At 42.7% G+C, this 17,013-nt stretch overlaps 1 protein-coding gene across 2 annotated transcripts in view; it reads left to right on the forward strand.

Moving 5' to 3' along the window:
• Positions 1-17,013, forward strand: part of wdr17 (WD repeat domain 17) — a 63,346-nt gene that overhangs the window by 15,313 nt on the left and 31,020 nt on the right. For both annotated transcript variants that reach the window (XM_037254217.1, XM_037254207.1), the window contains exons 8-17: positions 5,405-5,592; positions 5,722-5,890; positions 7,558-7,649; positions 7,990-8,072; positions 8,577-8,663; positions 8,821-8,985; positions 9,167-9,282; positions 9,575-9,661; positions 12,897-13,046; positions 14,500-14,630. In XM_037254217.1, coding sequence (XP_037110112.1) covers positions 5,405-5,592; positions 5,722-5,890; positions 7,558-7,649; positions 7,990-8,072; positions 8,577-8,663; positions 8,821-8,985; positions 9,167-9,282; positions 9,575-9,661; positions 12,897-13,046; positions 14,500-14,630 — 1,268 coding nt within the window. The remainder of the gene's footprint in view (positions 1-5,404; positions 5,593-5,721; positions 5,891-7,557; positions 7,650-7,989; positions 8,073-8,576; positions 8,664-8,820; positions 8,986-9,166; positions 9,283-9,574; positions 9,662-12,896; positions 13,047-14,499; positions 14,631-17,013) is intronic.

Below are 17,013 nucleotides of genomic sequence, written 5' to 3' on the forward strand. Positions count from 1 at the left end.
TATGCGTTTGCTATATGCATTTGTTATATGCTTTTCCTACTGCGCATGTGCGGACGCGTTGTATGTCGGGAGTCAAGGAAATGATTCAGTTGTTGTAATGGAGTAACGTTGTTGAAGTGTACAAGTAAAGTCTAGTGAGACGCACAGTTGTTGTTATCGTCGTTATTCAAATTCACATGGTAGCAGAGGATGGCCACTGGTAATTACAAAGTTCCGCCAGCGTTTGATGAGAAGAAGTCTTACGAAAATTGGAAAAATGAAGTCGAAATATGGAGACTTGTTACGTTCTTGGATAAAAAGAAGCAGGCTTTGGCGGTTGCCTTGTCGCTAACGAGAAGAGCAAGAGACAGCCCGCTGAAAGTATCCGCAGGGGATTTGAATACAGATGATGGAATGACTACACTTTTGGGAAAACTGGACTCTGTGTTTTTGAAAGAAGAAAAGGACCGCCAATACGAGGCATATACGGAGTTCGACCGGATAACGAAAGACACGGGCATCTCAATGGCGGACTACATTGTCGAGTTTGAACGGAGGTACAACAGAATTCGCCAGTCCAAAATGGAGTTACCAGATGCGGTGTTAGCTTTCAAGCTGCTAGACACTGCGGGACTTTATCCATCCATCCATCCATTTTCTGAACCGCTTAGTCCCCACGGGGGTCGCGGGAGTGCTGGAGCCTATTCCAGCCGTCAACGGGCAGTAGGCGGGGGACACCCTGAACCGGTTGCCAGCCGATCGCAGGGCACACAGAGACAAACAACCAATTGCACTCGCACTCACACCTAGGGACAATTTGGAGTCTTCAATCGGCCTACCAAGCATGTTTTTGGGATGCCCGGAGAAAACCCACGCGGGCCCGGGGAGAACATGCAAACTCCACACAGGGAGGGCCGGAGGTGGAATCGAACCCGCACCCTCCCAACTGTGAGGCGGACGTGCTACCCAGTGCGCCACCGAGCCGCCTGCGGGACTTTATATTAAAGACAAACAGTTGGCACTTACCGCTTGTCCAAGCCTCACGTTTGACAATATGAAGGCTGCCTTGAAGAGGATATTTAGCAACAATACGCCACAAGGCGGAGTCGGTGCACTGCAGGTGAGCGGAGATGCAACTGACGATGCCTACTACACAAGGTTTTCCGGCAGGAGAGAAAGTAGGTCAAATCCGCGACAACAAGCAGCTGTTCAAGGTACCAATCCATTTGACAGATATGATAGAAGAACGAGATGTGCAGTCTGCCAAAGTTTATATCACTGGGCAAAAGACTGCCCCCACAAAAATGAACATGCTAAACTAACAGAAGAAGAACAACAAATGGAGGTTGATGAATGCAACATTACCTTATTGTCTAAAGATGCATTGACTAACACAGAGATTTTCATGGTGGAGTCTCTAGGATCTGCTGTAATTGATACAATTTGCACCAGAACAGTGTGTGGTGAAAAATGGCTTGATCATTATGTTAGTCAACTAACACAGGATGAGTTGTTGAAAATGAAAGATGTGAAAAGTGCAAGACCATTCAAGTTTTGTGATGGGAAAATTGTCCATTCTACATAGAAAGTGAAAATCCCAGCTGTGATAGCACAAACTAAATGCCAAATTGAGACAGAAGTTGTCCCAGCCGATATCCCTTTGCTGTTAAGCAAGATTTCACTGAAAAGAGCTGGTGCTGTTTTGGACATTGAGAATGACAAGGCCATTATGTTCAAGCAACCAGTGAAACTTGAATTAACATCATCAGGACATTATTGTGTGAACTTGAGGGACAAAAATACCCCAGATGGAAGTGACATCCTAAATGAAAACGGCATTCTTATTGTGACAGAACATATGACAAAAAAAGTGAAACAAAAGATGCTATTGAAATTGCACAGTTTGGACATGCCTCAGTTGACAGACTGAAAAAACTACTGACCTGCTCAGGTAATACTGATGAGGAGTGCATCACAATCCTGCATGAAATTATAAAGAACTTATGAGACATGCATCAGGTATAGTAAACCAACCAGTAGGTCTACCCATGGCCTCAGCCTACAATGAAACTGTAGCTATGGACTTACATGAGCTAGAGCCAGGGGTGTGGTATTTGCATGCCATTGACCACTTCACAAGATTCAGTGCAGGGAGCATTGTTACCACAAAGAAACCCAAAGAAATTGTGAAGCACTTTATTCACTGCTGGATAAGTGTTCCTGGCCCGCCACGCAGACTGTTCACTGACAATGGGGGTGAATTTAATAATGAAGAAATGAGGGACATGGCTGAAAACTTTAAGATGGAAGTGAAAACAACTGCAACGTATAGCCCATGGAGCAATGGCCTCTTAGAAAGGCATAATCAAACCCTCACGGAAATCCTATTGAAAGTAAAGAGAGACAACGGATGTGATTGGAAGACAGCCCTTGACTGGGCCCTGATGGCAAAAAACTCTTTGCATAATGTGCATGGCTACAGTCCTTACCAACTTGTGTTGCCGTCAGTTTTCACTGATAAGCCGCCAGCTCTGGAAGGGACTAGCATGTCTACTTGGATAGCTCAGCACATCTCAGCATTGCATGCCACAAGGAAAGCGTTCACAGAAGCAGAATGCTCTGAGCGGATCCGAAGAGCCCTTCATAAACAACAACGACCCACTGATGACCTATATGAAACGGGGGATAAAGTTTACTATAAACGGGTGGATTCGACAGAGTGGAAAGGTCCAGGTGTGGTCATCGGCCAAGATGGTGTGGTGATATTTGTTCGGCACGGGGCACTTATGTCCGTGTGCATCAATCCAGACTTCGAAGGGTTGATGGCTGTGTGTTGAGGGAAAGAGATGAGCCGTTAATGAGAACTGAAAATGCCTCCTTACCAGAAACTGGACTTTTTGAAAATAACACTGTAGATGAAAGTAAAAAAGAGGCACCCTTAAACGATGAAGATGCTGAGGATAACAATGAGCCCCCTCACACATCAGCACGTTCAAATACTATTATTGAAGGACTAAAGCTGAAAACTGGACAGGTGGTCACATATACAGACAGTGTAAGTGGCCAAGCACAAACCGGAAAAATCCTCAGCCGGGCAGGAAAGTCCACTGGAACATACAAAAACTGGTACAACTTACAGTATACAGAACCTGAGGAAATTGCTGGCACAACTGGATCAGTGGATTTAGGACAAGTGGACAATCTTCAGCTGAGTCCAACTGAGCATGCTGACTTATGTACAGACTGCCATGTAGAGGACATACTGATTGTGAATAATCATGCCTTCATTTCTGCCAAACACGCTGAACTCATCAACTGGAAACAGAACAATGTGTTTGAAGAGGTCAAAGATAAAGGTCAGAAATGCATCTCCACAAGGTGGGTGTGCACACTCAAGGAAACACCACAGGGGGTCGTACCTAAAGCCAGGTTAGTTGCAAGAGGCTTTGCGGAAATGAGCACAGACGAGCTCCCAAAAGACTCACCCACATGTGCCTCAGAGTCTTTAAAAATGATTATGGCTGTTATATCTCAAAAGAAATGGCAGCTGAACTCGATGGACATTAAAGCAGCCTTTTTGCAAGGTAAAGAGTTAACCAGACATGTCTACATACACTAAAGCAAAGCCATAGATAATAAGCTCGCATTATCTGGTAGATTAAGCTGCAAAACATTGCCTTCTGTTTTTATTTGATCTTGCTCGTATTATAAATGTGTTGAGCAAGTTTTCGGATTGGTGTGAATTTTATTTCATGAAATCCTGAATGTGGATGGTATGATAAACTGAGTTTTCAGGGAGTTGAAACGGTTACGGGAATCCAGATATACAACTGCGGTCATGTGCATTTGCATATGCTTATGGCCACCTCTCGGTGAGATATTGTGTCACCCTGGCCACCCCAAAGAAAGATTTCTGGCTGTATACTGTATGTAGCCTAATAATTTGCACGTCTCAAGGATAAAGCACAAGAATAATGATAGATAAAAGATACCATTTGTGACGATTGAGTGGAGCAGGGTGACCAAATACAGCTTGGGCCAGGGTTTATTGAAGGGAAGGGAGGTGGGCGAACAAAGACACAGGCGGGACAGAGGCTCACGGACAGCAGGCAGGAAACAGAAGTCCACTCGGACACGGAACAGACACGGGAACAGATTCTGACGGTGAGGCTCCACACAAGACCGGGGGCGAATGGATGAGCAGGACAGGAACGACAGGCGCAGACACAGACTGAAAGCAACAGTAGACACCGACAGGGAGAAACACACAGGCAGGGTTTAAATACATGAGATAACAAGAGGGAGTAGGTGACAGACATTACGGTGATGAAAGGGGTGTGGCTGAGGGAAGCTGCGCGTCCTCTGGCACGGCACGTGACACCATTTCATTATAGTGCCATGAAAATGTATTTGCACCTTCTGGTTCTCGACTTAAATGTTTAAGAACAGCAAATGCAGGTAAAGATCACACAAGATAAACATAAAATGCATTTTTTAAATCGTGATTTTTGTTCTATTAAGGGGAAAAAATATTCAAAGCTACTTGGCCTAGTGTGCACCCATAACTTGAAAAACGAGTGCAGCGGTCAGCCTGTTCACTGGACACTGGATGCAGCCATAGCAGGGCGAATGCTTCTTTTGTCAGGGCTAGAGATGCAGTGAAGCGTAGCCATGCAAGTGGCCCATTCGAGTCCATCAATTTCAGATATGCATCTGTGCAACAAACCTTGGAGGTCAGCTTGGAGAAATATTAAAGTTGGACTTAAAAAATCCACCACACGGCCCTAGTGACAACATACGATGACAGAAATAAATGGATGGATGGCTGGATGGCTGGATGGATGGATGGATGGAAATCCATGGTTCCATGGAGGCTGACCTTTCAACCAAGTGTGGCCATCTACCAGCATTAAAAAAAACTAGATTGGCTCTTTATGGAATGTTAATTGTTTTGGAAATTGTGTGTCGTGAATCTAAATTATATCCATCAATTAATTTTCTGAACCACTTATCTTCATGAGGGTCATGGGTGTGCTGGAGCCTATCCCAGCAGTTTTTGGACAGTAGGCAGCGATATCCTGATTTGTTTGCCAGCCTATCACAGGGTGCACATAGATAAACAACCATTCACACTCAAAATCACAGCTATGGACATGTTTTAAGAATGTGAAAGGAGTACACTGAGGAAACCCGCACAGAAACGGAGAGAACATGCAAACTCCACACAGGAAGGCGAACCCACAACCTCTGGACTGTGAGGCGAACGTGCCAACCAGTCAACCATCGTGCTGCCCTCCGCATAATATACATATGAGCTCCAATTTTTGAATTGAACTGAAATTGTCCAGTTGAACTTTTCCATGAAATTCTAATTTATTGTGATGCAAATATATATAATATTTTTGTTTGATTCTGTCACTTATAGCTCAGAGTTCCTGTTGTTCCGGTAAAAGTCAACACACCAGCTCTACGAGTGAGGCAGTACCTCCCCCGACCTTGTCACAGAACCAGTCCTTCTCTTTGCCTCCTGGCCATGCAGTGTGTTGTTTTATGGATGGAGGGGTAGGACTCTATGACATGGGTGCCAAGAAGTGGGACTTTCTACGAGACCTGGTATTCTAATGAAAGGAGTTGCATTTTGCATTTTTTTCTAAAAACAATGAAAAAATACTTTCTTTAAGTAACTGAAACATGTTTTAGAATTATGTCTTAGAAGAATTCATGACAGTTGACCATTTGCAGGGCCATGTCGAGACCATCTTCGATTGCAAGTTCAAGCCTGATGATCCTAACTTGTTGGCCACTGCTAGTTTTGATGGAACCATCAAAATATGGGACACAAACACACTAACAGCAGTTTATACCTCCCCAGGCAATGAAGGTGTGGTTTACTCCTTGTCCTGGGCTCCAGGTAACATAAGCACACCCACCTACACTTACTCATGTACCGTATTTTCCGCCCTAAAAGGCGCACCGGGTTATAAGGCGCACCTTCAATGAACGGCCCATTTTAAAACTTTGTCCATATATAAGGCGCACCGGATTATAAGGCGCATAAAATAGAAGCTATACTGCATCAAACTGAGGTTGACTAGGGTTGCGGTATGCATCCACTAGCCAATAACCAACGAGCCCTCTGTAAACAATCGCGTTTCTCAAACGATCTCCTATAAAATGATCAGAACTGACTAAAGTTCGATCTAACGCATTGGTACTACTTACCTATGTTTCCCTTCCATATCGATCCGTAGATTTACTCGAAACATTAACAGAGCAGCCTATTTTGACATGAAATAGCCTGGTACGTATAGCAGCTATCGCAATAGCATTAGCCATCCGCAAAGTCTCACGAGCCTCAGCGAAGTGTAAACAATCGCGTTTCTCAAACGATCTCCTATAAAATGATCGGAACTGACTAAAGTTCGATCCAACGCATTGGTACTACTTACCTATGTTTCCCTTCCATATCGATCCGTAGATTTACTCGAAACATTAACAGAGCAGCCTATTTTGACATGAAATAGCCTGGTACGTATAGCAGCTATCGCAATAGCATTAGCCATCCGCAAAGTCTCACGAGCCTCACCTCGCAATCTCCCATGAGCCTCAGCAAAGTGTAAACAATCGCGTTTCTCAAACGATCTCCTATAAAATGATCGGAACTGACTAAAGTTCGATCTAACGCATTGGTACTACTTACCTATGTTTCCCTTCCATATCGATCCGTAGATTTACTCGAAACATTAACAGAGCAGCCTATTTTGACATGAAATAGCCTGGTACGTATAGCAGCTATCGCAATAGCATTAGCCATCCGCAAAGTCTCACGAGCCTCAGCGAAGTGTAAACAATCGCGTTTCTCAAACGATCTCCTATAAAATGATCGGAACTGACTAAAGTTCGATCCAACGCATTGGTACTACTTACCTATGTTTCCCTTCCATATCGATCCGTAGATTTACTCGAAACATTAACAGAGCAGCCTATTTTGACATGAAATAGCCTGGTACGTATAGCAGCTATCGCAATAGCATTAGCCATCCGCAAAGTCTCACGAGCCTCAGCTCGCAATCTCCCATGAGCCTCAGCAAAGTGTAAACAATCGCGTTTCTCAAACGATCTCCTATAAAATGATCGGAACTGACTAAAGTTCGATCTAACGCATTGGTACTACTTACCTATGTTTCCCTTCCATATCGATCCGTAGATTTACTCGAAACATTAACAGAGCAGCCTATTTTGACATGAAATAGCCTCGCGGGTACAACAGCTATTCGGTGACGCCCCCTGACTACAGTTGCCGTAATGCTGGGAAGCGATGCGACCTTGTAATTTATTAGTCGTACTAAAACGTACTGAAACATTTTGGCAGAGCACTGTGTACAACCAGTATGGATCAACAAATTCATCAGTTGATCCATATATAAGGCGCACTGGCCTATAAGGCGCACTGTCGGCTTTTGAGAAAATTTTAGGTTTTTAGGTGCGCCTTTTAGGGCGGAAAATACGGTACACACAAATTCAGTACAATATCCCAGTTTTAACAAAAGAATGTAAAACACTCTGTGTGCTTTGAAGGTGACCTAAACTGCATTGCAGGAGCAACATCACGCAATGGAGCTTTCATTTGGGACATCCGGAAAGGAAAAATAATCACACGCTTTAATGAGGTTTCTTGCTTCACTGCTATAATATATTATAATATTATGTTTTTTCCATATTTCGTAACACTGCCCGATTTTACAAAAGGAGGTTGTAGATGTGTGAGCATAATCTGTTTATTTCAAATCTAATTTTTTTATTCTATTTTGCTGTATGTTATACTGTATGTTGCGGGTGTATATGATATGGTACAGTCCTTTTATTTGTTGTAAAAAAAGAAATAAGAAACATGATTTGCCTGACCTTTTCCTGGGTCAAATATGTTATCTGGTTTCTTTTAATACTTGAAGTCTATGTAACTGTATGAAAATGTGACCTTTTGTTAATGTTCGTTTAATCCTCCTCCAGCATGGTAAAAATGGCATATTTTGTATATCCTGGAGTCACAAAGATTCAAAGCGAATTGCAACCTGTAGTGGTGATGGATTCTGGTAAGTGGTAATTTTATTTTTACATTATTATATTACAGTATATATCAATATTCTGGCGGTTCGGCGGCACACTGGTTAGCACACTGCTTAGCACGTCCGCCTCACAGTTAGGAGGGTGTGGGTTCGATTCCACCACCGGCCCTCCCTGTGTGGAGTTTGCATGTTCTCTCCGTACCTGCGTGGGTTTTCTCCGGGCACTCTGGTTTCCTCCCACATCCCCAAAAACACGCTTGGTAGGCCAATTGAACACTCCAAATCGTCCCTAGGTGTGAGTGCGAGTGTGAATGGTTGTTCGTCTCTGTGTGCCCTGCGATATGCTGGCAACCAGTTCAGGATGTCCCCCGCCTACTGCCTGATGACTGCTGGGATAGGCTCCAGCACGCCCGCGACCCCCATGGGGACAAGCGGTATAGAAAATTCATGGATGGATATCAATATTCTTCCAAAATGCTGATTACATACATTATGTATGTATCTTGAGTTTTTGTCTCCTTTTTTTAACAGCATTATTCGAACCATTGATGGTAAAATCCTTCACAAGTACAAACATCCTGCTGCAGTTTTTGGCTGTGACTGGAGTCAAAACAACAAGTATGTTCTACCTTTTTAACAAGAAAAGCAAAGTATGTCAATTATTACTGAATCCATACAGAAAATAAAACACAATTGCAAGATAACGCTATCAGGTTATTATTTTAGACACTAACATAGCTATAACTGTTTTATAATGGCTGAACTCTTCCCGCAGGGATATGATTGCTACTGGTTGTGAGGATAAGAATGTTCGCGTGTATTACCTGGCCACCAGCTCAGACCAGCCACTCAAAGTCTTCACTGGACACCTAGCTAAAGTATTTCATGTCCGTTGGTCTCCGCTCAGAGAGGGGATACTGTGTTCTGGATCAGATGATGGGTGGGTTGAAACACAAACTGTTAAAGACAATTTCCCCCCAAATTCTAAAGATAAATGAAATGATAATAATGTATGGGCATACAATACTGTACAATACTATGCACAAGTGAATTTATCTGTACATTGTGCTGTTAAAAAACAACTTTAAATTAAAAGAGCACTTGTGATTATGTTTGGACAGTACTGTTCGTATATGGGACTACACACAGGATGCATGTATCAATGTGTTGAGTGGTCATAAGGCACCAGTCAGAGGCCTGATGTGGAACACAGAGATTCCATACCTCCTAATTTCAGGTATGCTTTTTGTACCAACTGTAACTATACTTTTAGTATTATACAGTTTGCTCTTCAACTGTTAAAATAAGATCAGTCAGCGTTTATGAATGGACAAAGTTATAGTCGAGATGCAACTAGGAAAAAATTGAACAAATAAGCCTAAAACCTACAACAAACATGAACATGGGAGTTATAGCCTATCAAGAAAATGACTTGGGTCATTGCACTCTATTATTTCACCACTAGACAACATTGATAAATCAAAAATGTATACACACTGGCTCCTTAACGTATTTTTTTTTTTTTCTAGGCTCTTGGGATTATACAATCAGAGTTTGGGACACAAGAGATGGCAACTGCCTGGACACAGTCTATGATCATGGTGCTGATGTTTACGGTAAAAATGATGGCTCGAAAGAATATGAAAGGCTGTAGAACAGGGTTCGCCAGCAAAAAATGAGATTGGCTGCCTAGTTCATTTACTTAAATCAATAGGTACCGTATTTTTCGCTCCAAAAAGCGCACTGGATTATAAGGCGCACCCTCATAGAATGTTTTATTTTAGAAATGATTTCATATATAGAGCGCACCGGATTAAAAGGCGCATAAAATAGAAGCTATACTGCAACAAACTGAGGTTGACTAGGATTGCGGTATGCATCCACTAGCCAATAACCAATGAGCCCTCAGTAAACAATCGCGTTTCTCAAACTATCTCCTATAAAAGTGATCAGAACCGACTAAAGTTCGATCTAACGCATTGGTACTGCTTACTTATGTTTCCCTTCCATATCGATTCGTAAATTTACCGTTTTTTTCCGTGTATAATGCGCCCCCATGTATAATACGCACCCTAAAAATGGCATGTTGATGCTGGAAAAAAGCCTGTACCCATGTATAATACGCACCCAATTTTATTTTATTTTATTTATTTATTTTTTATTTTTTTTTTTAAGTCCCAATGATCGTCACACACGCAGGGAGGCAATGGGTCCCATTTTTATAGTCTTTGGTATGGTCTTAACTAGGCTGGATGTATTTTTTTTTGTTGGCGTTGATTTCTCCGACTGCCCGTAAAGGCACCACCGCGATCAGATGAAAAGAGAGGAAAGTGACGTGCGGACATGTGAAAAAGGCGGCTCTGTATGGGAGAGACGTTGAAGAGGAATAAAAACACCCTTGGAAACCAAAATTTGCCCCTCGTTGTGACTCGGAGCCGCAACAAATGTTTCGGATTTGTGTAGGGTACATTGTGACAGCAAACGAGCAGGTGATCGAGCAAGCGTCTGATACGAGAGCATTGCGTTCGTATGGAGCGTGTTTGAAGTGAACAGCAGAGACGAAAGGAACAAGGCAAAGTGTTGTGAAATAAAATATTACCTGTAATACGCATTTTGTTATTTGCTGATTGTATTAAACTATCACATTCATTGTCAGTCAAGAAGAGAAGAGGACTATTATCCCTTCTTTGACGAAATGACCAGAGCACAGTACAAACACACTATTGTTCTTTCGGTATTTATTCAACCCACATTCTTTCACAACATGACAAGAAGAGAACAATACATAAATCAATACTCGTACCAGTACCATGATTTTCTTAAAAAAAAAAGAAAAAAAATTTTAAAAAAATTTGTACCCATGTATAATGCGCACCCCAGATTTTAGGACAATAAATTAGTTAAATTTTGCGTATTATACACGGAAAAAAACGGTATTTGAAACCTTAACGGAGCAGCCTATTTTGAAAAGAAATAGCCTCGTGCATATAGCAGCTATCATTATAGCATTAGCCACCTGCTAACTCCCATGAGCCTCAGCTCGCAGACTCCCATGAGCCTCAGCAAAGTGTCATGGTAGCCCCCTGTAAACAATCACGTCTCTCAAACTCTCTCCCATAAAAGTGATCGGAACCGACTAAAGACTGATTTAACACATTGGTGCTCCTTATTTATGATTCCATTGGATATTGATCCGTAAATGTACTCGAAAACATTAACGGAACAGCCTATTTTGAAATGAAATAGCCTCGTGGGTACAACAGCTATTCAGTGACGCCCCCTGACCACAGTTGCCGTAATGCTGGGAAGCGATGCGACCTTGTAATTTACTGGTCGTACTAAAACGTACTGAAACATTTTGGCAGAGCGCTGTGTACAACCAGTATGGATCAACAAATTCATCTATTGATCCATATATAAGGCACTCTTCATTATAAGGCGCACTGTGTTTTTTTGAGTAAATTTTAAGTTTTTAAGTGCGCCTAATAGTGCGGAATATACGGTAATCATATTTGTAAGAGGAACAACATTAAGTAGTATTTGGATAAAACATGGTTCACGTCACAAGTAATAGATAATTTCATGTTGAAATAACACAAGTCAATTACCTTTTCTTTGCTGTGACTTTAACAAGTGTGGACTAACACCTGGTACAAAATTTGCCTAACATGCCATTTGGAGTGAAAATAACCATTGTGGGAAAGTAGACAACTGTTTAACTTCCAGTTCTGAGGTCATGGGTTCAAATCCATGCTTTGGCTTTCCCCATGTGAGTTAACATCTTCTCCCTGTATGTGTGGAGTTTCTTTTCTGTTTATCTTGTAGTTCTGAGGTCATGGGTTCAAATCCATGCTTTGGCTTTCCTATGCGAGTTAGCATCTTCTCCCTGTATATGTGGAGTTATTTTGGGTATACTGAGAAAAAGCATAATGGGCGTATTTTGTGTAAACAAATGGAAAATGTACTTATGTTCACTTAACTTGACTATTTGCAATTATAGTTGGTTCAACAAAATAGTAATTAGGTGGAAATTATTTCCATATTTTTATTACGTTCACCGAGCACATTTTCAACAAATTATTTCTTTGAATGTAGGTGAACCCCCAAGGAACAAATGAGTAGATTGCAGGCCTGTTTTAAAAAGAAGCATTACTCATGGGACGTTGAGATTTCCTAGGGTTTTGATAATTTTTAAATGTTAGCATTTGCCGAGGCTTTATAGCAATAAAGTGTTCCATATTGATACCACATTATCACATCTTTAAATGTGAGAGAATGTCATGATGAAGGTTTGGGTTTTGGACACCCTATTTGGTCATGAGAAACAGAATATAAAAAATAAAGCAATTTAGTAATTTGATTAAATGTGTTATTTCAGAAGTATGTAACAAACTGACTTACTCCCTCACTGACTGACTGAGTAATTAACTAATTGTATTAAATCATGGCTTAAAGAAGTGGATGTCAGTTTATCAAAATATATCAAAATATAAAAAATAAAACAATTTTAGTAATTTGATTAAATGTGTTATTTCAGAAGTATGTACCTAACTAACAAACTAACAAACTGACTGACTGACTCACTGATTGACTAACTACCATTGAATCATGGCTCAAAGAAGTAGATCTCAGTTTCAAAATGGGCAGTGACACCCCCTTGTTGTAGAATTACAATAGATAGCCAATGGTATAGTTTCTTTTATAGCAGTCTGAAAAGTAACAACAAAAAGATCTTATTATAATTAATTATTCTCAAATCTAATTTGTGTGTGGGTGTGCGTATGTCTCTGGGGGAGCGAGCGTGTGTTTGTGTGTGTGTGTGTGTTTGTGTGTGTGCGTGTGTGTGTTTAGGTTTAACATGCCATCAGAATCGTCCTTTCACCATGGCCAGTTGTAGCAGAGACAGCACAGTGAGGCTTTGGTCTTTGACCCCTCTAATCTCTCCTCTGCTGCTAAACATCCTCACCAACCAACCTTGGGAGAAAATAATTGGAAACACTGGTAAGCTTTATTCATACTGGGTTGGTTCTGTTTTGTTCTGTTCTGGATTCTACAAAGGTATAGACCAGGGGTGTGCAATCTTTTTGACTTGCGGGCTGAATTGGGTTCTAAATTTTGACCGGGGGGGCCGAACCAGGAGCAGATAGATGTAGTGTTTGTCTAAAGTAATATGAACGACACGTAAAGGTCACAGCATAAAAGGTTTTGGCCTTTAGTAGGTAGTAAAGCATGGATATTCAAAAAAAGCTTTTTGAAAACATGCATTTATCAACAGCATTAAAAAAAGATTTCACCAAAAAACTATCAGTGATTCTCATTAAATACGACACTGTTATTATGAATAACAGTTTCCATCACTTCAGCACCTGCAGGTCAGATTTATGAAAGATGTTAATCTTATGAGGCGAAATCAAATCAAACGGCAAACATTCTGACCAAATACATCATCTTGAAGAATCAGTGAAACAATACATCTAAATAAAGTAATAAAGAAATCAAAACAGCAACACTGTGACAGATATCTGAAAATCAGAAGTAAATCTTTAACTCACAAACACCTGGTGACAGAGGTGAGGAAACGGGAAACACCTCCTTAAAGTCGGCCTTAAGAACTTTAAAAGTTAAGATTAGTTGCAAACAGGTGGTGCATCAATGTCCTTGAGCATCCTGCATTGTGTGAAAATGAGAATGGTCGCTAGTTTCAATCGCTGCTATTTGTACACATTATTTTCAAAATGCATTTTTTTACAACAAACTTGAGAAACTCCCCTTCATTTTCAGTGGGTGTTCCCACTGTGTTGTTGGTCTCCCTTATTTTGCTAGTGCATCACAGTCTGGAATAAAATTCGTTGTGGCAATTCTTAGGATAGGGCCGAGGTGTTGGTCCGTTAACCTAGATCTGTGATGGGGCTTTGTTGATGTTCATGTGGCTGAACGTCTGCTCACACACATAGGTCGAGCCAAATAATTGTCCACTCCTTTTTAAACACTCTGCACTCAGTGTCCACCTTTCTTTTCCTTGGGCCACTCATTTTAATGGAAGGGTTCCAGGGTAAGGTTTGTGGGTGGCTTTGGCGTAAAACTGCATCTGAAAGCTCAGTGCACGAATTTCGAGAATGCTGACGTCACAGCCCACACTCGAAATGCAATCTCAGCATTGAAGGAAATAGAGCGCAGAGTGCGCCGGGTCCGTACTACTGAGTACGTACACGCACTTGTGAGTGTGCACTGAGATTTATGACACGGCTTCCGGGAGTAAAAGCGCGAGCGAGCGTTTCCCCATCTACTGGGGAAACACAGTCATTGCAGGGAAAATGACCCCAACATTTTTTTAATAATCCAATTTATTCAGGTTTGGCGGGCCGGATTAAACGGCCCCGTGGGCCGGATGTGGCCCGCGGGCCGTAGTTTGCTCACGTCTGGTATAGACCCTCACAGGTTATGTGTCTTGCAGATAAAGCTATGGTTCCCAACTCTCCACCACTGCTCTGTGGCAAAGTATCAAGAGACATCAAACAGGAGCTGGAAAAACTATGCTCTGACATTACCGCCAAGAAGCTGCGTTGGTTCTCCGAATGCTGTTCGGTAACTCTTTTCTATTTGTTGATGTAATTTGTAATCGTGTGATAGTTTGTAATAGTTTGATACTACAATTTGGTACAGAGTCAAACTTAGATGCAGTGAACAATGCTACTAAAGTGCAGTAATTCATTTTCTGCAGAACCGCTGCTGTTTTGAATCACTGAGAATGCTAGTCTCACTAGTCTTGCTGGTTGCGCTCTCGTCTGAGATGTTTAAAGTGCGGTAAAAAGTCACTAAACTAGCAATTTGTATTGACATCCCATGTCGAATAAGTCTGCACGATTCTAGTGTCCAGCTGCGAATGAAAAAGTACAGTTAAAAAGGAAACGGTACGGCTCAGTTGTTATCACACTCCAGCGTCCAAGGCCTCCGGTGGCCGCTTGAAGCCAGCACCCTGTGCTCTCATTCAAGTGAATAGCTTAGCCTGGTGGTGGGGCAAGAAAACGCCAGGGGAAACTTCGCGAACAGGTCTGGGATTCCAGGGAGTCCTGGCACTGGAAGCACTACTGCTACACCATTTATCCCAATTCTGGTAACTAACTAGTTACACCATTACTAAAAAGTTAATATTTAGTCTGCAATCAATTTCCTGATTATCTTTCATGTACAAATATTTAATAACTTAAACAATTATAAAAAGCCACTATGTTCATTGAACCCATTACTATAGATAACTGTCACCTGTATAAACGTAGGACTAGATTGCAGAATTAAATATAGAATAGAATAGAATAGATCTTTATTGTCATTGTCACACATGTACAACGAAATTTAAAAAGTGCCAACCGATCAGCGCATGAGATAAAAAATAAATAAATAGAATAAAAAAGATAAAAAAATACAAGCTAAAACCCACAGAAGAACATACACAGACGTATTCATTTACATTAGCGGCATTCAATGTGACTACCGCCGTAGGGTAAAAACTGTTGGCGAATCTGCTAGTCCTTGACCTAATTGATCTATAGCGTCTGCCTGATGGCAACAGTTCGAAAAGGGAGTGGCCAGGGTGGGAAGTGTCCTTCAGAATGTGGGGGGTGCATGCATGTGTGTAGAGCGTGTAAAGCAGTGGGCTCAGTACGCAGCCCTGTGGGGAGCCGGTACCAAGACTGAGAGGCGTGGATGTATGACGGCCCACTCTCACCCTCTGGCTGCAACCCGTCAGGAAGCTCTTAATCCACCTGCAAGTATTGTGTGGAAGTCCCAGGCCCCCCAGTATGTCCACCAGTCTGTGGGGGAGGATGGTGTTAAAAGCAGAGCTAAAGTCCACAAAGAGCATCCGCACATAGCTTCCCGGCTGCTCCAGGTGGGACAGTGCAGCGTGGAGGGCTGTAGCTACTGCGTCATCTGTGGATCTATTTGCCCTGTAGGCAAACTGGTGGGGGTCAAAACCTCTGAACAGGAGTGATGTGATGTGACCCCGTACCAGCTTTTCAAAGCACTTCATCACCACCGGGGTGAGTGCGACTGGCCGGTAGTCATTAAGGCTGGTGATGTGGCGTGTCTTGGGCAGGGGGACTATAGTGGAGGATTTTAAACAGGATGGGACGATGGACTCAGTAAGGGACTGGTTGAAAGTCTTTGTGAAGACTCCAGCCAGCTGATCTGCGCAGTCCTTCAAGACACGCCCAGTGACGCCGTCAGGACCCGCAGCCTTCCTCGAGTTGATGGTCCGCAGCGTGCGCCTCACCTCGTGCTCCTTCACTGTGAGGGTGAAGCTGCTGCGGACTGTGGGATGTGATGTGGCCGCTCCAGGTGGCTCGGACTCGAACTGGGCAAAGAAGGTATTAAGGACCTCTGCCAGTGAGGCGTCCCCTTCAGCAGCTCCGATGGTGGTTCTGTAGTTGGTGAGATGCTGGACTCCCTGCCACACCTGCTTGCTGTTGTTGCTGTCCAGGTGATCCTCAATCCTCTTCTTATAAGCAAGCTGGGCCTCTCTGATGCCTCTCCTCAGGTTGCTGTAGAAAGCCCCGTCCTCAGACCTGAGGGACAGGGCGGTGTCCCTCTCCTCCAGCAGCCGAAGGACCTCCCGGGTCATCCAGGGCTTCTGGTTGGGGTATATCCGTATAGGTTTTTCCACTGTGACAGTGTCTGTGCAGTGCTTGATATAACACAGAACACTGTCTGTGAACACGTTCAAGTCCCGGTGTTCGAAGATGTCCCAGTTAGTCCTGTCGAAGCAGTCCTGCAACTGCTGAGAGGCGTCATCAGGCCAGGTTTTAACAGTTTTAGTGATGACAGGAGCTGATTTCCTGATGGTGGTATATGCCGGGATTAATAGCAGTGACATGTGGTCAGACTGGCCCAGGTGAGGTAGCTGTTTTGCCCTGTAGCCTAGCTTGATGTTGGAGTAGACCTTGTCCAGAGTGTTAACTCCTCTAGTGGC

The sequence above is a fragment of the Syngnathus acus genome, chromosome 1 (genome assembly GCF_901709675.1).
Source record: "Syngnathus acus chromosome 1, fSynAcu1.2, whole genome shotgun sequence".
NCBI lineage: Eukaryota > Metazoa > Chordata > Actinopteri > Syngnathiformes > Syngnathidae > Syngnathus > Syngnathus acus.